We start from the raw sequence: 25,000 nt of genomic DNA, 5'->3' as shown, positions 1-25,000 counted from the left end.
GAGAGCGCCAAATTACAGCATTTTTCGTCACGTTATGAACAACCAGATAGCGGGATCGAAAGTAGTTCGAGCCTTCGGTCCAAGAGGTCAACGGACGAAACAAAGCAGTACGCATGTTCAACTGGACCGCCTCTTGTAATTCAGTATTCCAATGTAGTGAGGGGTGTTTCATCTCTTGAATTGGTAAAGCTGGGATGTAGATCTGCCTCAGTCACGTGGTCTCTGGATGATTCCACTGACCGCTCAATTGAGCCCAAGGTTCTAACTTTATTATGCTGGAAGTCATCGGCAGAAGAGTGCGTAAGTAAACAGATTGTAACAGGTAAAATGATTATAGCGAATAGTGCTTGCGCAAGAATGCTTGCTATACGCGCCCTGTCTTTGCTGGCTAGTATTTGCAAGTACTTTTTGTTTTTACCGCGAGGCTTTCGTAGGGTCAACAGCCAATCAAGTCACTTAATTTTAAGTATAGGCTCGGGAGGCGTTGATTGCAAAAAAGGTTTTCTGGTATTCGACAAGATTTCTTTTTGTAGGTATTCTACATGATCTTTGTTTCTATTTTTGTAGAGAAACCTTTCACCATTACCAACCTTGAGCCCGAAACAGAGTATCATTTGCTGCTTCAATGCGTTGCACCACACATCAATGACGACAACTACGAGGAACACCCGATCAATATTACTCAGTCCCGGACCATCTCCTTCAAGACAGGCACATTGCCAGGTCCCCCAACGGACGTAAGCGTCGTTACATCCACAGAGAATAGTATAAAACTAGCGTGGGAGATTCCTATTCAGTATGGAATTCCTGTTGCAGCTATCCATCTCAACATAAGAAGAAAAGATCCAGATTGTACTGACGAAGGCCGAAGCTTTCAGGTTTCAGGGGAGACGTGTGTTTTTTCCTTTGATTGCTTAGTCCCAAAGACGGAGTACAATTTTGTTTTAAGAGCTTTAACTGAAGATGATTTAGTTGAAGTGCATGGGAATGATTCTAACTCTGCTGCGTGCCTCTCTGCGTGGACAAACGGCATCGAAACCGCTGAGAATTTGCACTTACAATCGCGATCACCGACTTCTATCGCTATAAGTTGGCAACCCGCCATGGCTTATGGGATGTCTTTCATCCAGGGCTATGTTGTACACTACGTGCAAACCAGACAGCTACGTAAGCGGTCACGTGGTCTCGTGGGGCAGAGGAGGGACCTTGGGGATAAACTGACTGTTGGAAGTGAAATCTGTCATGCAGAAGTGCAAGGACTTGAACCGGGCACTGTTTACAAGATCATGCTGGAAACCGTTGTTGGTTTCGGAGATTATTCATATGATAAAGACTTTGAAAGCGATGGTAGCGAAGTAAACTCAGCCACTAGCAGTGCCTTGAGTGAGAGAATGCCGGAAATTCAGCGGTTGTATCTGTCTCAACCCCTTTTAGTTTGTACCACTGCACCGCTTGAGCCACCTGTGCTGATTGTCAGCGGATTTACCTCAACACAGATCCATCTCTCTTGGAATAAACCGCTGCTCATTATTCCTGGTAAGATTGTTGAGGTCATTAGATATGTAAGGGTTTTAACCGCGGCTGAATTAGCTCAGTCGGTAGACAGCTTAACTGCAGAGCGGGAGGTCGCGGGTTCGGTTTCCAGGACCAGACCAATACTCAGGGTCTTAAAATAACTGAGAAATGAAGGAACTGCTTTTGCACTGCAAGCGGCTTGACCTTCGCGTGCCTCGGATGACCACGTGAAGCGGTGGTCCCGTCTCCAAGATTGTCCCCTATTAGTATTTTCGTACTAAACACATTGACACTCAAATAAAGTGCATTTTTTTATTATTTTCATGAATTTACGGTTCTTAAGAGTTTTGTGCGAGCGTTGAGCTTTTTAAATAGATAACGGCGAACTCGTGATGCTGTTTGGGAATAGAGAGACCAAAACCTGCGGAAAACAGTAAGTGTATGTAATTTTCGACTTGGGTGAAAAAAGACATCGAAGCACTTTCCCTTCGCAGTCAACTGGTTATTTAGCATATATATTTAATTACCCTGTTTAAATGCACTATAGCAACCAATTATTGAACAAAATCCAACTGATTTTTTCCATTGCCCACATAGTGATCGAAAAGATCTGATGCAAAAGACTATGATGGTGAAAAATCGGGATAGCATTCTAAGAGACTAAAAGTCAATACTGTGATAATGTATGCTGGTTTATCCGACTGACACGGTAACCTGGTGGGACATATATCTTTTTTTTAAAAAAATTACCCTGTCTGTTTTATACACTGTAGTCGTGAATTCACAGAGTTCCTTGGGTGAGGACCCTGCACGTGGCCGCGTGCGTCATTTGAAAGGTTTCCGCGTGGAAGTGAACGGGCGTGTCTACGCTAGACTCGCTGCTAACAAGACAAGTATCACTCTAAAGAAATGCAAGTCTGGAATGAAGTACACTTGTGTGGTGGTGGCCATTACTTGTCCTGAGAAACAGCATGCCAGTCAAAGAAAGGTGCAGGTTTTATACGTGTTCTCGCTGAGGGCTCCGCATTAAAATACCCTTAAACTCTATAATATAACGTAACACAAGTAGTCCTCGTATAGCCCTTGGCTATCCTATACGTGTCTGTGCATTGTGGGATTCTTACTTAAGTCTAAGATCAGTTTCTCTTCCCAGTAGCGTACTCAGTGTTTTTGGTGTTTCGTACATTTCTTCAGTACCCTCCCCACCCCTCCACAGCAATGAACTAGCTCTCTACCCGCTCCTACCACCTAGGGCTGAGGCTTCCATATCTTATTAACATCAGGCATGGTTTGTGGATGGCCCGAGTGAGAAAATATTACCGTCTTTAAGCGCCATCCAACACGCAATTTGCACAAAAAAATTGGCGTCATTTGACTACCACCATCACTACTAGAATCGACTTCGTTGTTGCTTTTCAAGTTGTAATTTGTTAATCTTCGCAAGGTTTAAATGACAAAAGCCCTGAATTGCACAAGAAACAAAACCATGAAGAATTCTGGCGGTAGTAGTATTAAAATAACGTCATTCTGTAATGGGGCTATTAGCTGATCAGAAAGAGGGTAGGTCGCTTTTTCATGGACGGCGGGGGGGGGGGGGGGCGGGTGCGGGTGAGGAGTGAATTGCGTTGGAAGCATGAACCTTGATTCATGAGTGATTATCTTCACCACCCATGGAATCTCCGCTTAGACAAAGGGTCGCTATTATATTTTTTCTTTTCTTCATTTATTCATTCATTCATTCTCTTAACAGGCACCTAGAGTTGGTCCCTGTTTTGATTCCTTTGATTTGACTCTCTTAAAACTGAGACAGACATGCATCACTCTAAGAGGGACACTTTGTGACGTCACAAAAGGCGCCGTCTTAGAGAGAGTTGACTTTATTTGCTAAATTTATTTTTATTAATTATTTACTTTACTTAAGTTAAATTTACCTCTCTTTGTTCACTAGAGCGAACGCCCTGACTCTGCCATAAGTGACACAGACACAGACGAAGACATCACGAAGTCCGTGTCAGATTGTTTTGAAGAAGCCGCCTCGAATCACGTGGACGTAAATTTACCGCGCCAAGAATGGGGCGTTTGTTTAAGCGCAAAGTTCTGTGCTAACAAGCCCGCGGGTTCCTTGTGGGATAGCCCGTGTAGCGAAAATGGTGACGAGGAGGGTGGACTAGTGGTCGAGTGGAACGTGAACGATCTGTCCGGGGAGGTGAGGGGGTACCGGCTGGTGTGGTATACGAGTGAGTGCAGAGACAAAAACGAACTGTTTCTGCCAGTTGATGCAAGTCGATATGAAATATGGCCTGTTTCGCCGAGGTAAGATATTGGGGGAAAAAAGTGAATTAAAAAGTCTCGTTCTTGATAGACCCACATCTTGCATGTACAAAGCCGACTGATTTCGTGAGTATTGATGAGAAAATTTCAAATTAATTTAGGTTTCTGGGAAATTGCCCACCTACCCCTCCCCTAAGCTAACATAATGATGGCTTGGGGGAGGGGTAGGTGGGCAGTTTCCCAGAAACCTAAGTTGGTCCAAAATTTCTAGTTTTGCCTTAGTCAGGATTGAGGATTACTCGGTTTTGTATTTTATCTCTCATGTTAATGTGGGCCCTTTGAAATTGCTTCTTAAGTTGCCGTTGCATTAATACGTAGAATTTTCCGTAGTATTAATAAAATAAAATATTTTCTCGTGTTCTTAAGATAAGTTTTATCCAAGAATACCTGTAGAAGCAGTCATTTAAGCAATCTTAGTAGCCTTACTAGGCCTTTTCAATTCAATACAATTGTATTAACATAACTTCCGTTTCTATTCTATTTCTGTTTTTTTAAGCAGCTCTGTATACACAATTTACCTGGAAATACTTGACCTTCACAATGAAGTTGAAGCTTCATTTGGACCACTTCATTGCCAGGTAAGCGCACGATTTTGCTTCGACTTTGCTGAAACTCAACCCTAAAGAAAGTAAAACTCAACTTTTTTTCCTTTCCCTTTCTTGACTCTCTAAAACGCAGAAACCTCCAGCATGTCCGTCTTCCAAAGCCATGATTTGACTGTAGGTTTTGGTAGTTTGTAATTCTTTTGTTCTTTGCTTATCGTTTTTTGTTTTACCCATCAACAACATTCAATTAGACCCCAGGGCCACCCGCGTCACCGTGGATCTGGTGTCGAACTTTGTCTCCTTATCAACTCACTATTGAATGGAATGAACCTCGAACATATGGGAATGTTAAGATCCGGGCATATCAGGTGAGTTGGAATTAATTTATTTTTAACAACTCTTAATTGTCTTCTACAAGGATGCTTGCATGTCATGATTTCATTGCTGACGGCGAGTCAAGTCCCTCAAGAGCCTCCATTAATTCACTCATCATGTCATCATGCCCTTCAGATCAGCATCGCATGCAAACGGCTCGGCTCCGGAACGACCAAGGCGTTGTGAGGGTCAAAATATTTTGTAACGATTTTTTTCTAAACTCTGGTGGCGCAACCTCGTTGGGAGGGGCTCCCCGGTTTGTTCAAAACTGGTCCCCTCCATTTTCGAAAACGACAAGAAAAGACCCTCGGGATAATGGCCTTCCGTCATACAGCAATACTTGAGATTCGCCTCATTGTAATCTAGGACCCTGTTAGTAACGGATAACAGTGAAGAATTGGTTAATTTTACTTCAGACCGTGACAAAAGAATCCTTGTCAATGACTCCAACCCATCATTTTTCCACTCAAAAGTGTAATTAAGCAATAGACCACACTTTCTATGCGTTTACCGGCGTGATAACCCACGCGGGATGTTGGGAGAACACGAGAAAAGCTTGTAAATCACGAGCCGAAGGCGAGTGATTTTACAAGCTTTTCGAGTGTTCTCCCAACATCCCGCGTGGGTTATCACGCCGGTAAACCCATAGAAAGTGTGGTCTATTGCTTTTATAAAATAACTTTTAGTAGAATGGAGTCTTTTAGGTAAAAAATATGGTTTTAGTACCGTGATCAAGTCATGTCTTCTCTCTAAAGTCATCATAAGCCAATCATGACTCGCGATTTAATAGCGCTGACTCAAAACTCTGTTCAGTCAAACAGCAAACAGCAGCACTTCAAAACACGATTTTGCGCTCATTACATGTTATAAAATAACTGAGATAGTACGCGTGATCTGATTGGTCAAAAACCTATGGTTTATTATACCGGTAAACCCATAGAAAAAGGCATCCGGACCACGAGCCATAAACAAAACCGGCTATTGATCTGCAAACAACGATTTTGGAAAGGCTAAAAAACAGAACAAGTTACTTACCGCAGCCCTTCTTAATATTAAAAGCGTTGGTTTCCACATTTTATTACTGAGGGTCACAATTCGCGACTGCCATAGCTTTAGAAGTTGTAAAGTACAAAGCTGGAAAGCAGTTTACATTTCACGACGATGCCAAATCGCAGAGGAAGACATCAACTGTGTGAATTTCTGGTGTAGAAAGTCTCTAGGAAAACTTAACCATGTGCCAACCAGCAACAAAACGGGATAGTTTTAGCATTCTTGATTTATTTTATGTCAAAATTAAATTCCTTAATGAAAGAAATTGTTCCAAAAAAAGAGATCTCTGATCAAGATATGGTACAAAATCGGCCGCTGTAGGTTGTAAACAAGCTGCCAACGATGCAGCAACGATGATGAAAGATGTCAGAGTTTCGGGCTGGTTTTTTCCAACATTTGCACAAATTATTCGGTGATATCGATGCCATAACCTACCTCAAACCATCTGACTCCACAAATCGACAAATATTAGCGCCAATATGTGGCTACGGCAAAGAAACCTTCTTCACCACTGACATATTTCCATCGGTCGCTGTACGTGCATATAAAGTTACATCCGACAACTTAGCAAATGCAGCCACGTCGTTACCGCTGCATTTCTTGATCATAATAAAGTCCAGAAAACGGATCTTAAACCACTGCGGCTTGTAAAAAGTGAATGAAGTCCTCCATTACAATAGCTGCCAGTTCCGTCTGTAAGCACGAAATTTTTACGGATCGACTCAACAAAATACAGCTGCGTACAGTCCGATGTTCAATTAATTTCTACTTCTGTAGTAAACAAACCATGAACGTATTCTTTCATTGTACGTTCGCATGAATATGTGTTGACTTTTCCTGTAAAGCAGCTTTCATAAGTTATCATGTAATGAGTGCAAAAACTCATGTTTTGAAGTGCTGTTGTTTGTTGTTTGACTGAACTGAGTTTTGAGAAAGTTCAGCGCTATTAAATCGTGAGTCATGATTGGCTTATGATGACTTTAGAGAGAAGACATGACTTGATCACGGTACTAAAAGCATTTTTTTTTACCTAAAAGACTCCATTCTACCAAAGTTATTTTATAAAAGCAATAGACCACAATTTCTATGCGTTTACCGGCGTGATAACCCACGCGGGATGTTGGGAGAACACGAGAAAAGCTTGTAAATCACGAGCCGAAGGCGAGTGATTTACAAGCTTTTCTCGTGTTCTCCCAACATCCCGCGTGGGTTATCACGCCGGTAAACCCATAGAAAGTGTGGTCTATTGCTTAAATAACTTATGAAAGCTGTTTTACAGGAAAAGTCAACATTTATTCATGCGAACGTACAATGAAAGAATACGTTCATGGTTTGTTTACTACAGAAGTAGAAATTATAATTAATTGAATATCAGACTGTACGCAACTGTCTTTTGCTGAGTCGATCCGTAAGAATTTCGTGCTTACAGACAGAACTGGCAGCTATTGTAATGGAACACTTGATTCACATTTTACAAGCCGCAGTGGTTTAAGATCTGTTTTCTGGACTTTATTATGATTAAGAAATGCTGCGGTAACGACGTGGCTGCATTTGCGAAGTTGTCGCATGTAACTTTATATGCACGTACAGCGACCGATGGAAATATGTCAGAGGTGGAGAAAGGTTTCTTTGCCATAGCCACATATTGGCGTTAATATTTGTCGATTTGTAAAGTCAGGTGGTTTGAGGAAGGTTATGGCATCGATATCACCGAATGATTTGTGCAAATGTTGGAAAAAACCAGCCGAAACTCTGACATCTTTCATCATCGTTGGCAGCTTGTTTACAACCTACAGCGGCCGATTTTGTACCATATCTTGATCAGAGATCTCTTTTTGGAACAATTTCTTTCATTAAGGAATTTAATTTTGACACAAAATAAATCAAGAATGCTAAAACTATCCGTTTTGTTGCTGGTTGGCACATGGTTAAGTTTTCCTGGAGACTTTCTACACCAGAAATTCACACAGTTGTTGTCTTTCTCTGCGATTTGGCATTCGTCGTGAAATGTAAACTGCTTTCCAGCTTTGTACTTTATTACTTCTAAAGCTCTAGCAGTAATAAAATGTGGAAACCAACGCTTTTGTTATTAAGAAGGGCTGGGTAAGTAACTTGTTCTGTTTTTAGCCTTTCTAAAATCATTGTTTGTAGATCAATAGCCGGTTTTGTTTATGGCTCGTGGTCCGGATGCCTTTTTCTATGGGTTTACCGGTATAATAAACCATAGGTTTTTGACCAATCAGATCACGCGTACTATCTCAGTTATTTTATAATTATTAATATCGGCACATACTTGTCGTTTTCTTAGGTGTACCTCAATGACCGTCGCTTGGAGAGATTGGTGGATAAGAGACAACGAAGGGTTACCATCCATTGCCAGTCGTCTAGGTATGTCACCACAATAAACCATGATTTTACCGATAAGCGGCACATAGCCTGTACGCAGACTTTGTTTTCTCTTTCTTTTTGAAAAGCCACGAGCGTAGCATCGTGCACCCCGGCGGTTTTTTCTCATGCGACGATCTCTAAAGAGAGAAGAGATGGTCTGTAAACAAGCTTAGGGGCACAAGTCTAATTGTTCTCTCAAACGCGTACCTTTCTGGACGAATTCCCGTCTGAATTTGGTTGAAAAAGAATTACAGTGAGAAAGGGCATCCTTTTGTCATATTTAGGTGTAGCAATGATTCTGGGAGTTAAATTTATGCGTACTTTTCGAGAGGACAAGATCATTTTCACACCTAACGCTATAAAAGAATAAAGATTAAAAACTCGCTTATCTCACTGGAATTCCATATCGATCAAACTTTACCTGAAGAAGTCATTACAAGAGATAACATTGCCTCAGTTAATAAGTTGAGGTTAAGCGAGAACTGGACGTTCTTATTCTGAGGTCGCGATTTAAATCTCAAAACGGTCCAAAGGTGTTCTTGAGTTTCATATTTTAAAAATGGGTTTTGCAGGCCCGCATTGGTTTTTCTTCATGTTTTAAGAAGGCCAAAGAATGGCTGGAGAGGCAACAGAACCGCATACTAATGTCCAACCACTGAAATAGTGTATTCCTACAATAATTGTTTGGTATTCCTTATGAATTGTACTGACACTCTATATACAAGGCTAATAATAATAATAACGAACTTTATTAAAGTCTCATGTCTTATAGCTCAGGCATAGTGCCTTACTAATTTCGGAGGCTGTATCATATATATAGAACTCTAATAATATATTGTAAATTCTAATTCTAATTTAATCTCTAAATTCTAGTTCTAATAAATAACTACCTAATAATATCTCTGATATTAAGGTACTGATATCTAAGGTTCTAATATCTGAGATACTAATAACTAATATCTAAGATGCTAATATCTAAGGTTCTCCTGTTTATGTATTCAAATGAAATTTGTTCCGGATAATTTTTCGCAAAGTTTTGTTGTTGTTGTTGCTGCTGTTGTGGAAACCTTTTTATCTAGTGAAGAAAATGAAAAACAAAACGAAGAAAGGCAAAAATTTAAAAAGGCACAAGAACAAATAAAGTGTCTCACGGTAAATATTTTTTTTCAACGCTCTAATATTTGTCAAGAGTATTGGTTTTTTATAGTCTTTGATTTACTCAACTCTCTATTGTCTTAAAACAAGTGGGTTATTTAAATTGATTGCTTGTGGCTTGATATGAAACTCATTGTTGTCGTACCGTGGGGAACAGATAATTGAAGGAAACGAAAATTGTTAAATATCGTTGCTTTGACAACAAATTCATTTATTCGTTATGTTTTGTTTTGTGACGTTTCATCTCTTGAGAATTAAAATCGTCTCCGGTTATTTTTGAGTTTCTAATTTCTGTGCAACGCCGACAGAGATCACTGGATCGAACTGGATAAATGACAGGCCAAGCGATTCATCCTTAATTCTGTGGAAATGTCTGTTTTGAGGAGTCAAAAAATCAAGTTAGTTTATTGAATCTACTGAAAACCTTCAGAATCGGAGAATGTTTCGCCGGAAAAACGTAAGTTGATCAGTTCTAAGGTGATTCGATATTGAACTTTTATCGGGCCTAGCGAATTTCCGATCATCATTTCCACACCGTTCGCTCTTAAATATATAACTACATAACGGTAGCTCGGCAGTTCTTACAAGTGGCAAACGAAGCCTTACATTGCTCTCATTCAAATGAAACTTCTTCGGTAGTAATTTTCATGTGGTACTATTTATTCTCAGTATTTTTAACCTTTGGAATTTCTGTTGAATGTTGATTTTGGTAATCCGTAGACATGAGCTAACTGTATTAACTAGTTTTACCTTTCTAAAGCGCTTCTTGGGATTTTTGTTGCTTCTTAGCAACTAAGCGCGAAGACGAGTTTCACGCGATTATATGGATAACGAAGCATATTGTTGTAACGTATCGTATTATGTTCTTTTCGCCGGATATTCTACTTCAGATTTCTTTAAAGGAAGCGAGTTTAACGTTATTGCGAGTCTTTTGAAGTCAACTCGATGTAAGCAGTTTTGTTTTTTTTTATGCGCTTGTCGGTCAATGTGCACTAATTACTTTCCATCTCGCGATTTACGTGTTAGCCAGCTTCTCCACCGTGTCCTGAACGAGACACCTGTTTCAGTGTTAATGGGTTTTGTCTTTAAAGTCCCATTTCGTTTAATATTATTGAATACTATATAAAACTGCTCGTCGATTTTCCTAACTTCTCAGCAATATTCTGCTATTTTTAGAAAACTCAAACCATATCGTAAGTCTCCATGTGAAAATAAATGATAAAATATCACTCAGCAGTCGACATTCACTTGAATTAAGATGCTTTTTATTTTTTGCCAGTTGTCAACATGAATTTTAATTGTTTCACACTGTTACAGTAGCTTGCTTGTTTAAAGTGTCTTAGCAGTTTCACTGTGGGGAAATTAAACTTTGATCTAGATTTTTAGTTGTCAAACACAATGAAAAAGGCTGGAAAAGATAGCTTCCAGGTTCTTCCTTTTTTCGTTTTAATAAATTTAAATTTCGTTAAACATTTAAGAGTAAAGTAAACTAGATAAAAAAAATAACATGTTTGCTCCTTAATAAAAATCATTTCATAAATCAGTCATTCTTTTTTTTTTGCCATTACACTTCTTGAGTACGAAAGAGGTTGCAGCTGAGGTCGCCTGTGGTTTCTAAGCCGTGGTCGTTCTTCTGAAATGCAATTTATGTAGGCGAAGAAACCAATCTTAAACACACAATCAGATTCCATCCGGACAAAACTGTTTGTTAAACTTATTTTCATTTACACCTGCAAACCTGTTACTTTTGTTCTCTGGTTTATTTTGTCACTCCAAATAAATTACGTCGAAGTTTAGTTCTTTTAGCTTGCCACTTGGTAATAATGTCATGGCGACATCAAAGCGTTGTGTTAAACTCTCATCGCTAATTTTTATTCTTAAATTCGGTTTTGTTTTTAATCTTTTTATGGTTATATTCGCGAGGTATACATCGTGGCTTGTTTGTTTTCAATAAGCTAATGAATTCGGCAAAAAATAAACCCTATCGGACAGGTGCCACTGTTGAACTAAACAACTTTAACTCTGATGCTAAAAACCGAACGGAAACCAAAACAATTGTCGGGTCTCTATAGTCAAGAAAACATCCAAATTCAGTTAAATTAAATTCCCACCAAAGGATTCCACCATACGCTTAAACGAGACCTGTACTGCAAGTTTCCGTAGGTGATTAGAAAACTGTGCAGCTCATTGCAGATAACTTGTTTTTTCCACATGAACAGAGGGTGGTCTGCTTGCGGACAAAACCAAATCCTAACCCATGTTGAAGTATGCCAACCCTCACCAATCCGTTTTCAGCTTAGAATAGAGGACTCTGTATAGACTTAAAATTAACACATTACATGCACATTTGGAGACCCACTGAGTCTACTAAACCGTGAATTAAGTTAGACTTGAATCAAAAAAATTGCCCGTACAGTTCACGATATGTCTGCACGCGTCCAGTTAGGTTTGTAAAGACGTACAAATGCATGCAAAACAAACGGTTATTTTCGTAAACGTTTTCCACAATAGATAAGTTAATAGAAGGATAGTTATCATTTCGTGTGCACAGCTTAAAAAGCGTAAAGCGTAAGTTTATAAATGGCTTTTAGGGGCTCCTTATTTTACTATGGTAACTCGAATACTCATTGTCTGGCTTTTAAGGACCTGTTTACATGGAGGTGGGGGATCCCAGGTAGTTGAGGTAACCCGCTTAGGTGTGGTAACCCGCCTGTCCACATAATCTCTCATTTCAATTAGATAACGTTTACATGATAGGTGGGGTGACCTGCTACGTGTTATCTCACCTATCTGGGGTCCCCCACCTCCATGTAAATAGGCCCTTAATTTTAGGGAAAAGGGGTCCTTATTTTACTACAGTAACTCGAATCAGATAGTTGTAATCTGGCTATTAAAACTGAGGCCGACGGCGCGCGCTCATTTTATCCCCCTCTCCCCGGTGACCCTTGGAAAGGAAAGAAGCGAAACAGGGATTTGAAGTCACATCTGGGGCCCGAACTCACGGGACCTCAAGCACGAATACCGCGCACTAACCATCTCTTCCAATCCTTGCTCCACTAGCGAACCTGCGCAGAAACTGCATCTTACATCTAACAGGCTGATATTTTCTTTACAGCGCCTACCGTGTGTCACTGGTTGCCCTGGGTACGGACCCACAGTATGGTGACTCGCCCCCTTCCAATGTGCTGAAACTGTACACGCCGGTTGCTCAAGACGGAACAATGGGCCGTAGACCGTCTGGCAGCATCAAACGACCTGCTTTTAGTATCAGTATTCATGTCCTGTCCACTAACAAGAGGAGTATCTCATTCGAATGGACACACCCACAAGATATTGGTAAAGAATCTTAAATCAAGATTCATGTGTTTGTTCGTTTTGTTTTGTTTGTTAATTGATAGCTCGACGGTCAAGTGGCCAGTTGCTGGACCTTTCTTGCCCTGTAGAATATTGAATGGCAGGGAAGATTAACTGAAAAGCGCAACATACGCGTATGCAACGAAATCGGTTCGTTTGTTGCTTTTTTGAAAAACCTACCTTCCAGTCTCGCCGTGACAACTTACTCTCTTTACTGACTGAAATAGGATTACTGACATACTATGAAATCGGAAATCGCGCGCGTTCAAAGGGGAAACGTACCCCATAAGAAGGTTCTAGGCTATCTATGTTATAGCGAGCGGGCAAGGCGAAGTAAATACTGTTTTAATTTTAGTGTCGGTCTTTTTTCGGGGCCCAGCATTTATCCAAGAAAATACTACAGTATTTAAACTTGTTTTCCCTTTGCAGAAGAAATCGCTGACCATTACATCATCAAATGGAGCTCAGTTCTCAAACCACAGGTAACTTGATTTCTCTGGGCGAGGCAATATTTACGTCACATTAGTTTTACCGAAGTACCCCACTAACTATCCAAATTCACGCCATTTATTTTAGACTCAAGAGATGACACTTCCACTGACCCAGGAAAGTCACGTGATAGATGACTGTATTCCCGGCACCAGTCACTTTATTGTGGTGGCGGCAGTAAATACTTGCGGTGATCTGGTCTCTAGATCTGAGCAGTGCACGGTGCAGACTTCTGCTCCTATTGAACGACCCGTTCTGCAAGTCGAGTAAGTCATTGACTTTTCTGTTCTCGTAATCAATATTTTGCAATAATTTGTTTTTGATATATGCGTGAATCCACGAGCAGGCGAGATGGAGCGAATATTGTGTCCTGATTGGCTACCCATTCTTCCTGCTCGGTATCTCCCGCGTTGGTCCCAAAAGAAAAAGTTCTCGGTCCATAAAAAAACGCATATAAGAACTTGGAGTCAATATCCAACCATCTTGACCGAACAAGCTGGTCAATAACGGAAATGCTTTGTTGGTCAGATAGTGGGCTAGTTGATAATTGGTGCTAATCTTTCTTTTATTCACAAATCAGGGCGAATATTTACGGATACCAAGCCAACTAATTTCCTCTGGTTTTTCAAGTTACCATGTTCCCACCAATGACATTGCTCCACCATTCGAAATATAAACCTCACACAGCCCACAATCCTTTGATTCGCTCTGACTGAGAGTTAAGGGCTGGACACGTGAGATTTTGGTTTGGTACGGATTAGCCCCGTTGATGAAACAACCCCCCCCCCCCCCCCCACCCCGCCTTTGAAGTGTTCGTTGAATGTTTTCTCCTGTTTACAAGATTAGGGGTTAATTATTTACCTCACTTCGATCAAACGAGGGTATTCTTCAGTTTCTTTGTTAGGTGAAGGTAGAGTAGTTTCAAAGTGATTCCCATTTAGTTCCATTGGTCATCAGAATGGTATTTGATTTTCATAGGTCCTGTTTACAGTCTGCCATAACAGTTCATTGGAGGAAGCCAACAATCTTCGGTGATGCAAAAATTGTTTACTACCTTCTTAAAGTAAGTCTTACTGAACACGTTCAGAACATTCTCAGACTTCACTTATACGCATATTATACTAGGCCCTTAACCAGGCATAAAGCTCAGGTTTTGACTTTGCGCACCTCTCAAGTAACCCTTGTGCCTGTAACGAACACCTCTGTGTCGAACCAGCCCCCCCCCCCCCCCCGACCCCACCAAATCAGTAAGCTAGAAGCCTCCTTTTCCTGCCATTGACATTATTGGGATCTCCACACCGCCAACAAGCTGTCTGTCGTCACGCAACTTTTCTCGGAGAAGCATTGCGTGACTATATACAGAACGACAGCCTCTACCAGCCGGCCAGCAGCTTTGGGTTTTCCCCCAGTCTTAGCTGAAAACCTTCCTTATCAATCAACCAACACAAGGAGTGACCTGAAAAACCATTTTCTTCCTTTTTTCGGTAGGTGAATGATGAAATGGAAAAAGAGTTGGAGGACGACTGTAGTTACTTCAAGTTCACAGGCTGTGAGCCTTGTCAACAGTATACTTTTCATCTCAAGGTAGTTGGGGTTTGAGTGCTAATCATACTTGTTTACCACAATGAAACTGGCGTAGCAGTAGTTTCGCTAGCAGCCGTTTTTGTCGCGTCACGCAGCGCTCCTCCTCATTGGACGAGACAAAAACGGCTCTGAGGGAGACTAGAGCAGTGGGCGCCGCGCCGGTATGAGAGCAACGCGCACTCTCTACCCGCGTGCCTTCATTTTTTCTCTCTTACGCGCCTCCTCAACGATTTGTTATGCGCTCAAAAGATTGCTTGCAATTAGTGGCCGAGCGCAGCCGTATTTCCAGTTGTCGCTTCTCTCCACCCAAAAAATGAAACAAAAGCCCACATTGTCGTCTGCTCGCGCAGGTTAGCTTGCAATGAACGGTCACCACCGAGTGTGGTTATACTAAATACCTTTTGTGTGATGTCTACTTCAGGCCATCAGCACAAAAGATACCTGTGATAGCGACTGGTCCGAACCGTTGGTCGTCACCTGCCCCGGAGCTGAAAAACCGCTGATCAAAAGGATCCAATCCAAGCAAATCAACTGTATCAGAATTGGATGGGAAAGACCAACGCTGAGAGGCAGCGCAAGGGTGGAGAGCTATAAGGTACTGTGTGTAGATCATAGAGGAGCCATCTGAGGGGCTATTGACTAATTTCAAATTAAGGGGAGCTGGGTACTAGTTCGTTTATCGTTGAATAGACCATTCGCACGACGACGTCATTTTCCTAACGCAACCAGAATCCTGGAGGGTTCTGCCTTTTTGTGCAAATTAGGGCTTTTGTTATTTAGGCTTTATTGGGATTACTAAATTTCAATATGAAAGAAAAAAACGAATTCTGGTCTTTGTTGTAAAAAGACGTCATCGTGCGAAAAAGTTAGAAAAAGCACATACAGCTTTGCAAAATTCTAAATTTACTAAAGAAGTATATAGACGTCTGGACAATGTGTTCGGCAATACATATATCTTTTAGAAAATTTTCACCTTTTTAAATAGCTTTATCTTGTTTAATATTTGCCCGATTAACGTCAAACTTGAGGATTTTGTAAATTTCGTTGTCCTCTTTTTCTGGCTATGTGGGCCTCGTGATGTTTATACCATAATACACGGACACATACCCAGACTACTGTGGTTTGAAATTAGGCAATATAGTATATTAAGAATTTGAATATTAGGCAATATAGGGTTATCACATTATCTTGTTAGTTTAAGCAGGGCGCTTTTAACCAAATACATACCAAGGAATAAGTTACCATCCTGTGACTAAATGCATCACAAAACCACGAAAATGACGAGACGTACCTACTTAGTAATCTTCCATTTATAATTAAAACAGTGGTATTGGCTAGGTTTTCATTCAACAGGTTTTTAAAAATTTGCCCGCTGATGTACGTATATACAATTGTCCAACTTATTTCTAAGATGTGACGTATAAACACTTTGAAACTATAACCAGGTTTACTATTTGGAGGACAGAGGGGACATGGAGACCAGTGACGACGTCATAACTAACGCCGGGACCATACAGCATGGCCCACTCCCATGGTATACTGAGGAAGACAAACTTGTTCCCGTCCCTTCCGACTCATATTATTGGGTCGTGCTAAAAGTGGAGCTGTCACCAGATGATTCCCAGCCCATTTACTCTCAGCCAATCAGAACACGCGCTGCAGTGTCTCCTGAGCCGCCTTTAATCAGATTGGAGGTAGAAGGCGTAGAAGCGAGGCAGAGGCTGGAGGAGAGGATTTGTGAGCTGTCACTTAGGAGAGACAGGTAGGGTTTTCGCCATTTTCATATAGAGCATAATGCACCTTATTCTCCTCCCCACCCCCCCCAAAAAAAGTTACATAACTATTGTCTTCGATCTGTAATACCCAGGAGAAATTGGAAACGATGGTTATGCTTTTTTGCGGGGGCGGCGGGGGTCGTGGGGGAGGGGGGGAGGAAACAAGATGTATTTTGCTCTGTGTGAAAAATGAAAATGGTCAATGCTTTCAAGGAGGCGTCTTTTAATTAGACTTTTTTGCTATCTTTTAAGTTGGAGAGAGTTGCACCTTGAAAAGTCCCTGCGCCCTTTCCTTTTTTAAATTTTCCTCTATCTATGGAGGGTCTCCTATGGCAAATACCCCCGTTATAGTTCACAGTTTTTGAAAAGTCAAATTGTTCAGTGAATTAACCCCATGCCGGGTAGGTTTTTATTTTAATGCGAAAAAAAAGACATTGACATACTATTATGGATGTGAACAATATACTACCCTTGCTAAGACAAGTATGATTTGCAATTATTTACTTCCCGCAGGTTTCTCAGAGCTGTTAATTTGTTAGAGAACAGTGTTGTTGTGAAAGGATCAAAACTTAAAGATTTACAGGTAACGATAATTGACTTAACAATGTGTGTTTTTTTTCTTTAGACTCCATCCCCCTTCCTTCGGAAAGTTTATCGGGTTAAAAAAATCTTTTTTCCATTCCAGGTTGCTAAGGCTACTGATTCATTGTTAGAAGTCGACTCAGAACTGGCAGACGCCCTTGAGGATATCAAAGAATACACAGGTAATGAAAAAGACTGGCAGATTTGACCAAACTATAAAAAAGATTGTAGAACAAGCACTAAGGCACAACTTGTGCACTTTCTATGTTCCTTGTAGCCTTTGCCACAGAGGACGTAACTAAACTTTTGGTTAAGTCCTTCTGCGAAACAGCGCCAAAATTATCTTTCTAGGCCCCCAATTGTGTGCCAGGGTTTGGGTACGCGCTATGTGTAGCTTGTTAAAAATGCCATTTTCGATTTGCCAGTCAGGTTGATGAGAAATTCGAAACGCGTGTCCGCTAATTCGTTGAGTTCTTTGAGGGCTCAGAACAAGTATTTCGGTGCTGCTTCACGGACGTTACTAACCAAGACGCAGGCTATGTACGTTCCTTCGTATGTCCTCGAGTCCAGTTATATTCTACATAATGTTTATCAGTTTTAAATGAAAGAAATAACTAAATAATATTTCAAAGTCAAACCCTCCGGGTTTTTCTTGAAGAGGTTAACTAGTACATTAGGGCAAGCGTCAAAGTCATAAGTGCCCTGCAAGAATTTTATTCAGTAAACATAATCGCGCGTTTCTTTTCCTTTTATTTCCAGGATCTGTTTCTGCCCTTATAAGGTGGTCAACACCACGTGATGATGGTGACGCAGTAGTGAGCGGTTACCAAGTATTTGTAGATGGTAAACTTCATGGAGAGCCATTACCACGATCTGCTTTAGAAACCCACGTTAGGGTGAGAAATTGATCTGCATTGTGTGGCTAGTCTGACAATAGAGACCTTTATATTCGGGGACAAGGACGACAACGAGAACGAGATTTAACTCGACTTAAGCCCTCTCCTGATCGCAGAATGATAAAACTTGTAACATTTGATAAGACGGCTACCCCGTTTTCCCGCCAAAATGACGGTGATTTACGCGCGCACTCTAATTGGAAAATCGTATCCTGGTAGTCGTTCTCGTCTTAGAATCTGAAGGTCTCTAACAGTTTTTTCAACTGAGGGAAAATTTATGTTATTATTGGTCGGGTTGTAATAGGCCATTCATATCTGTACATTGAAGTACTATCTTAATAACTGCGCGTCTGTAGTTTTCGAATAGTAAAAGTTGGTGAACACGAAAATGAAAAACGTCGTTGCATGATTCAGTTTGGTGTTTGAGTAACATAAACAAATCTGGATAACAGTAACACTTCGTTAAAATGAGCTCCCTAATAGTTCCAAACTGACCGCCTCGTTGTTCTTCTGCAGCTTCCAGTCACGTGTCGTGTTATTGCTGTCCAAACACTCACTGATCATCCAGTTGGACCGAGTCCCCTCTCTAATCCTGTTCAACTTTCTGGTCATGAATTTCTTCCTTTCGTAATGTTCTGTTATTTTGATGTACACGTGCGCGGCGAAAGGTGAGTTAAGAAACAAAAAAAGTACTTCTTACTTTTCTCTGTAAGTGATCATTTTCGTTCGGTTTTGTGAGGATAAAGTAAGGCGGAGAAAGCCCATCCTTCTGTTTTGACATTGTTTGCCTTTATCAAGCGCGTTTTAGGCAGTAAACAGCTGATACGGTTTTACATGCAAATTGGAAACAAAGGGTCGGTAGCAGTTAACTCCTGGGCCCAGCTGTTTGACAGGTGGAAATCGCTATCCACTGGATAAATCACTTTCCAGTGGAAAACCCAATTGGTTTTCCCAATACCTATCCGCTAAACAGAGATTTATCCAGTAGATAGCGTTATCCAACGTTTGAACAACCGGGGCCTGTTCCTGATTTTTTCTTTCCCCAAAGGTTATCGCTTGATCCGAGATAAACGTAGCCTGCGAGCGAGCTCTCTTGGGTGCTCTGGCGGCGGGGCAGGAAAAGGAAGTAGAGCTTTCAACTACGTCTCTGGAATTTGAACATCTACATCGAAAAAAGTCAATGCAAAAGGCTTTTTGGCGGAGATTACTTTCGTAATGACGTCAATTATCTTGGCACGAGTTTTTCAATGTTTGTTTACATTCGCGCTCGTTTCCTCTTCATGATGATTGGCGGAAATCTGACAGCTCAGTCGACGGGAAGCCACAGGGGAATTGGAGGTGCAATTCAAATTCCAGAGACGTAGTTGCAGCTCTCCTTCCTTTCCCGCCCCGCCGCCCGAACGCCCCGGAGAGCTTGCCCGCAGGCTTAGATAAACTGCATAGTGAAAACCACGTTAAATTATCGAATGATATTCTTTTTTAATGCACAGGACCTCGATACATTCCCAGTCCATTGGCACTTCGTTATATCGGGTTCTTCTTTATCTCTATTTCCTTTCTAGTTGGCCGAGATTTGGCTGCTGCAGTTGGGACGATTCTCACTCATATGAGCTCAAGCAAAGAGGCAGGACCTCCTGTCGGGTGTTTATTCCCCGAGGGGTCTTGTCTCGTAGAATCCCTTGCCCGGCCTTCAATGTAGTAGACGTGTTCAGCAGACTGTGGAGACCTTTGGCACCTGCTGGTATCAAGAAGATGACTGTCTTGTTGTTTTGGACGAAATGGTAAAGTAAATTTTTTATAACTACTGTGATTTACCCTTGAAACGTCGTACATCAGCGAAGTTAATTGTTTGATATTCAGCACCACTGAGCTTTTTCTCTCGCAGAAGTTTCCCATTGGCCTTTTTGAAGTTATGCGTTAGATTGGATCAGTGTTAAGTCGAAACGCATCATGGGATTCTTTTAAGGGCGCTATCTGGTCTTGTATTGGTTACTACGTGGTTACTTAGGAAACGTGGTCAACTTCGTATCTAAAAGAGTCCCATAATGCAATTCAGCACTAAACCAACCCGTACACACGCCCAACCTCAGAGTGGCTTTTTTATTTATCTAGTGTTGTACACCGTAAATTTTCATCGTATCTCTCTTCCTTAAAATGTAAATCAGCACTTTCCGACCGCTTACTACCGTTATTCAGGGTGTAAGATTTAACGAGAATAGCCGAATTCCCTAATGGAGTCATTTGACAGGGATTTCCGCATAAGTTGTTTTGAAATCTTTTAAAGTGTTTGTCTATTCTTGTTATTTCAGGTGTTTATCGTCACAAAAAGTTTTAGAGTATTTCCTAAGATTTGCGGAGGAATTCGCGGACAAGGTACGTCTGCCTGGAGGCTCATTGTGTTTTGTTTATTCACTGTTATTTATGCCAGCCTAACATTTATACAGCACGATTTATTTTATCAAGAGAGCAACAAGCAATTTTATTCACCGCAAAGAAATAAATTATTAACTATATGGGCACGGCAGTTGAAAGCGGAAAATCAAAATATGCTCCATATGCATCCTTACGACTACGAAATATATCTTTTCAGCTTTAGTCTGCTCTATTAGCTGCCTCTTTGATGCTGTGTTTTTCCCTAGTTTTCGTTTGTCACCTGCTGCGTGCGAAGCGAAGAAACTGTTACGTCTCATCGCCAATCACTCGCAGGCATGCTGACCGAGCGAGACTGGCGCAGAAGTGTTGACTCCGTGACGCATACTTGCGGCTGCTATCTTCAGAGCCAGCGGAGCCGCTCTGCGCGGCGTGGTGTTATAACCGACTTGGATGTTTGTCAGCTGTTTGGTTTAGTTGGAGTACCGACCATTATTTTGTTGGATAGTTCAGGTAAGCCAGATCAGTAGTGCTGTAATCACACGAGAGTTGGCTTACGGAAGTGTCTAAATGCTTCCGAGATACTGGTCTCTTGAAGACGCCCGACAGGATGCTCCTCAGAAATACCGTAAAATTCCGAAAATAAGCCCCTCCAAGTATAAGCCCCTCCAAATATAAGCCCCCCAAACCGGTAATGCAAAAAACCCTCCGTTAAATCGCCCCTCCAAATATAGGCCCCCGGGGACTTGTACTTAGAAAATTTCCCTCAAATACAAAGTAAAACAAAGCAAAAACGGTAAATTTACTTCCAGGCTAGCCAAATCGATTTTGAAACGCAAATTTCCCTCCGTAGATTAGCCCCTCCAAATATAAGCCCCTCCAAAAGGGCCTTTGAAAAATATATGCCCCGGGGCTTATTTTCGGAATTTTACGGTAGTTTGCTAAAAGAGTGTGGCTTAACTCAATGCATCATTTGCATTTAATGCGTATTCACTTTGCATTGCATTTTCATATGGAGTACGACTGTGTACTTTATTTTAAAAAAAACTGTTGTAGTTTCATACATTTAAATACTGATTAATAGGTTTGTTAATTTGCAGGTTACATATCATGGCATGGCCGATGTAGTTGTCAAGATGCATTAGCTTTTCGATCTCTCCTGCTACATATATTTTCTCAAGTCGAACCGTCACCTTGCCCAGTTCCTACTTGTTCACACTGCGAACTTGACAAGGAAGACGAACTCGACTCAAGTTCTTTCGAAGTGGACGAAGCGGACGAAACTTCTCGGGGTCGTCTTCGAAAGCCGTCCGTTGAGCTAAATTCTTTGTATCAAAGACTTCATGGTTCTACCCGAAAGGATGATCTCTTTACCTTTCCAAGAGACTCGACGCCTCCAGGGGAAATAAAAAAGGAACAGATCAGGCCTAAAACTACCGGTACTGGTAGTCGTTCCGCTAGTTACAACCGATTTAGCGGAATGAGTGAGCAGTACACTTTATATTCTCGTACTTTCAGTGCGTATGGTGCTGCACATACCAACCGTCCAGTTACCTCGAGGCCATCGTCTGTTGTAGCACGGTCGCGTACGCGCACACCATTAAGTACTTCCCATTCCTCCTCAGGTGAATTGCCTCTCCCGACTGTTCCTCGGCAACGAGGCAAACGAACGCATCCGCTGGACAGAGGGTTGTCGCCGAGAATGAAGGCAAAAATATCAGTGGAAGATTTTGCTCCCAGGTGACATAACGTTCGGATGGGTGAACAGGGCTAAGAAAAAAAGGGAGAGCTGTAGATAATAGTTAGCTTAAGCAATGACGACGACGACGACGGCAGAGTAGACGTCGCAAAAAAATTAAATTTGCGTCCTTTCAAACTTTATCGCGTTTATTTGGACCTACTCAATTTGTCAAATGTATGCCATTTCTCCTGGAGTTGAATTGTTAAGGACTTTGTATCTAGGTTCAAAACGAGAATGAACAATTAGTTGTCGTATGTTAACGTCCCCGACAAAACGACGCATTAGGAGGTTTCACGTCGTGCAGTGCACATTAAGAAATTCTCTAAATGCATTGACCAAATTACTTTCGGCACGATCTCTGCTGCAACCAATAAGAATAGTGATGAATTTATATATTATTGATATCTAGTTTATTACTCGTCATTTTGATCAGTCATCCTTTTATCTTTCATTTGCATAGTCTAAGGGCCTGTTTACATGGAGGTGGGGGATCCCAGTTAGGTGAGGTAACCCGCTTAGGTGGCGTAACCCACCTGTCCATATAATCTCTCATTTTAATTTGATCACGTTTACATGATAGGTGGGATGACCCGCCGCATGTTACCTCACCTATCTGGGGCCCCCCACCTCCATGTAAACAGGCCCTAAGTTAACTTAATTGCAATTTATATATTTATTTTTACATAGTCATCTTAAGCTTATCCATTTATTTATGTATTATTTTTATTTATAATTATTTATATTAGGATAAATTTTTAGATGTTAATTCATTATAGTGTAAAGTAGATAGCGGGTCCACATCAGCAATAGCTGCCATTTATTCAACCTGCTTTATCAAATAAAGGATGTATGTATGTATGTACATCAAAGAAATGTACTAAAAAGCTTGATGCACGTGTTGAGCTGTTGTTTTAGTCATTCAACCTATTGTTTTTGACGTTGTCGTCATCGTCGTGGTAGAGGGTTGCCCGTACCTTCCTTGTAAACGCTCTGCTTGGGATAACTCGCCTACCCGAGATAACTTTCCTCCGTCATGCGTGACCAGTAATCTTGACAATTTGAACGGAGCTATTCAATATTCTGAGCTAAATTATAAACATCTGAACAATATAAGGTATTTTCTGTATACGATGATAATATTTTCCCGTTTTTCGTGAATTTAACGTGTTTTCTGTAGAGAACTTTAAGTTTTATTTCAAATCTTGGACGTTACAAAGAATGTTACGCGTGACGAAACATGTTAGTAAATTTGGTAAAGTTGACCCGGGTGAGAGGGTAACCCTATCCGTGAAATTTGTTTCTAAACCAGAGCTAAGTTTAACCCGCTTGCTAGGGTAACCCTCTCTCCTTGTAAAAGGCCCTAAGCCCCCTAATCTAAAATCTCATTCACGTGAGTATTGACCACGTCGTCAAAGTCCCTGCTAGTTGATGGCTTCGAGGCTCTTGTGGCCTTTAGAATCGACGAGTTCATTTTCTAGAAAGGAAGCGACTTTTTGCATGCTATGATTGTGCGTGTTTCTTGTTTCCGTCGGTCTGCCTAAATTACGCCTGTCGTTGAGGCTAGTGAGGAATTAGAAGTGGCGAACAGTCGAGGCACAAGGGAGAAATCGCCCCATGTAAGCACCGGATTCCAGTCGTTAGCGGGATTTCGGATTGCGGATTCCTCAATCAAAAATTCCCCCCGGATTCTATAATTCGATTTCCCTTACATGGGGCGGGGCAAATGTTATTTTATACCTGCATATTTCTATATTCTATTTGAAGGCGAGCCAGCGACTTCTTTAGGCCCCACGCACAAGGTGCAAGATGTTTGTTTACAGATTAACTATTAGTCGACGTGTAATGTGTTGGAGCAGTTAAGAATATCACACTACATAGTGATTAGTGTTTACTACGAGTTATATTGTTTTTAACTCTATCGTCCAACCGACGTTAAAGAAGAATAGATAGCAATACAAATTATGTTTCTTGATATCATTTTGTATAAAGTATTTTCTGTACTCGAAGAAGTAACATTTACAAAAGTCTGTTCTTATCTTTAGTCTACAGTCTGCTTGCACTCCCTTATTTCGCATTCAATTGTCGAGGTCGAATGCTGGGCTAGACAGGATTCAAAATTTGTTTTCATTAAATTGTCCGAGGGGATGGGCTTAAGAAATTTCCTACTACCTGTAGCCCCACGGATTTTTTTTTTTGTACTCTTCCCCGATCGAACTCAGCGATCGATCTCGTCAACAATCGCGCGGAAAATAGGCCCTAAAAACAGCTGAATTATGACAGCAAACCACCGAAGAAACAGGCGAGTTCAGTTTTTCCAAAATAAAATAAGTACGATAGGGGCCTCTGACCAGTTGTGGGGGCTTTTGTGGCCGAGCGGTAAACTCCGTATCAAGAGGTCCGTGGTTCAGGCCACGCCCGTCGCCTTGTTTTCTTAGACAAAGAACTTTACTCCACTTTGTCTCTCTTCACACAGGTGTATAAATGGGTACCGGCGACATGCTGCTGTGGGGTAACCCTGCGATGGACTAGCATCCCGTCCAGGGGGGAGTAGCAATATTCCTAGATATGCCTCATGCTAAGGAAACCTGGATAAGCTCCGGCCGTTTGGGCCTTTGGCTCGTGTACGTCTTTACCTTTTTGCCTTTTACTAAAAGGACCTTTTTTCGTAAGTTTACAGACTCAGCACGCACGTTTTTAAGACAAAGAAAACTCTAAAATGTTCTACTGTAACGGAGAATTTACACCCCGACAATATTTTAATGTTAACTAACGCGGGTTATCTCACCTCCCTGGGGTTCCTCGCCTCCATGTGAACAGGCCCTACGGTCCCGTGCAAACGGACGCAACATT

General features: G+C 41.3%; 2 protein-coding genes across 2 annotated transcripts in view; one reads left to right on the top strand and one right to left on the bottom strand.

Moving 5' to 3' along the window:
• Window positions 1-22,430, top strand: part of LOC140923449 (uncharacterized) — a 62,703-nt gene extending 40,273 nt beyond the window's left edge. The window contains exons 24-45 of the mRNA XM_073373543.1: window positions 1-322; window positions 568-1,536; window positions 2,289-2,503; window positions 3,464-3,828; window positions 4,346-4,424; window positions 4,643-4,759; window positions 8,125-8,204; window positions 12,475-12,695; window positions 13,143-13,195; window positions 13,290-13,468; window positions 14,181-14,265; window positions 14,691-14,786; window positions 15,208-15,381; window positions 16,232-16,548; window positions 17,075-17,144; window positions 17,247-17,325; window positions 17,903-18,039; window positions 18,556-18,707; window positions 19,602-19,820; window positions 20,349-20,412; window positions 20,679-20,922; window positions 21,510-22,430. The exon at window positions 1-322 is cut by the window's left edge and continues 162 nt beyond it. Coding sequence (XP_073229644.1) covers window positions 1-322; window positions 568-1,536; window positions 2,289-2,503; window positions 3,464-3,828; window positions 4,346-4,424; window positions 4,643-4,759; window positions 8,125-8,204; window positions 12,475-12,695; window positions 13,143-13,195; window positions 13,290-13,468; window positions 14,181-14,265; window positions 14,691-14,786; window positions 15,208-15,381; window positions 16,232-16,548; window positions 17,075-17,144; window positions 17,247-17,325; window positions 17,903-18,039; window positions 18,556-18,707; window positions 19,602-19,820; window positions 20,349-20,412; window positions 20,679-20,922; window positions 21,510-22,153 — 4,881 coding nt within the window. The 3' untranslated portion in view covers window positions 22,154-22,430. The remainder of the gene's footprint in view (window positions 323-567; window positions 1,537-2,288; window positions 2,504-3,463; window positions 3,829-4,345; window positions 4,425-4,642; window positions 4,760-8,124; window positions 8,205-12,474; window positions 12,696-13,142; window positions 13,196-13,289; window positions 13,469-14,180; window positions 14,266-14,690; window positions 14,787-15,207; window positions 15,382-16,231; window positions 16,549-17,074; window positions 17,145-17,246; window positions 17,326-17,902; window positions 18,040-18,555; window positions 18,708-19,601; window positions 19,821-20,348; window positions 20,413-20,678; window positions 20,923-21,509) is intronic.
• LOC140923164 (tetratricopeptide repeat protein 28-like) overlaps window positions 1-25,000 on the bottom strand; it is a 113,021-nt gene that overhangs the window by 83,081 nt on the left and 4,940 nt on the right. The window lies entirely within an intron of this gene.

The sequence above is a fragment of the Porites lutea genome, chromosome 13 (genome assembly GCF_958299795.1).
Source record: "Porites lutea chromosome 13, jaPorLute2.1, whole genome shotgun sequence".
Classification (NCBI taxonomy): Eukaryota; Metazoa; Cnidaria; class Anthozoa; order Scleractinia; family Poritidae; genus Porites; species Porites lutea.
Note: the sequence above shows the minus strand (reverse complement) of the source record. Positions and strands in the feature narration are given on the sequence as shown.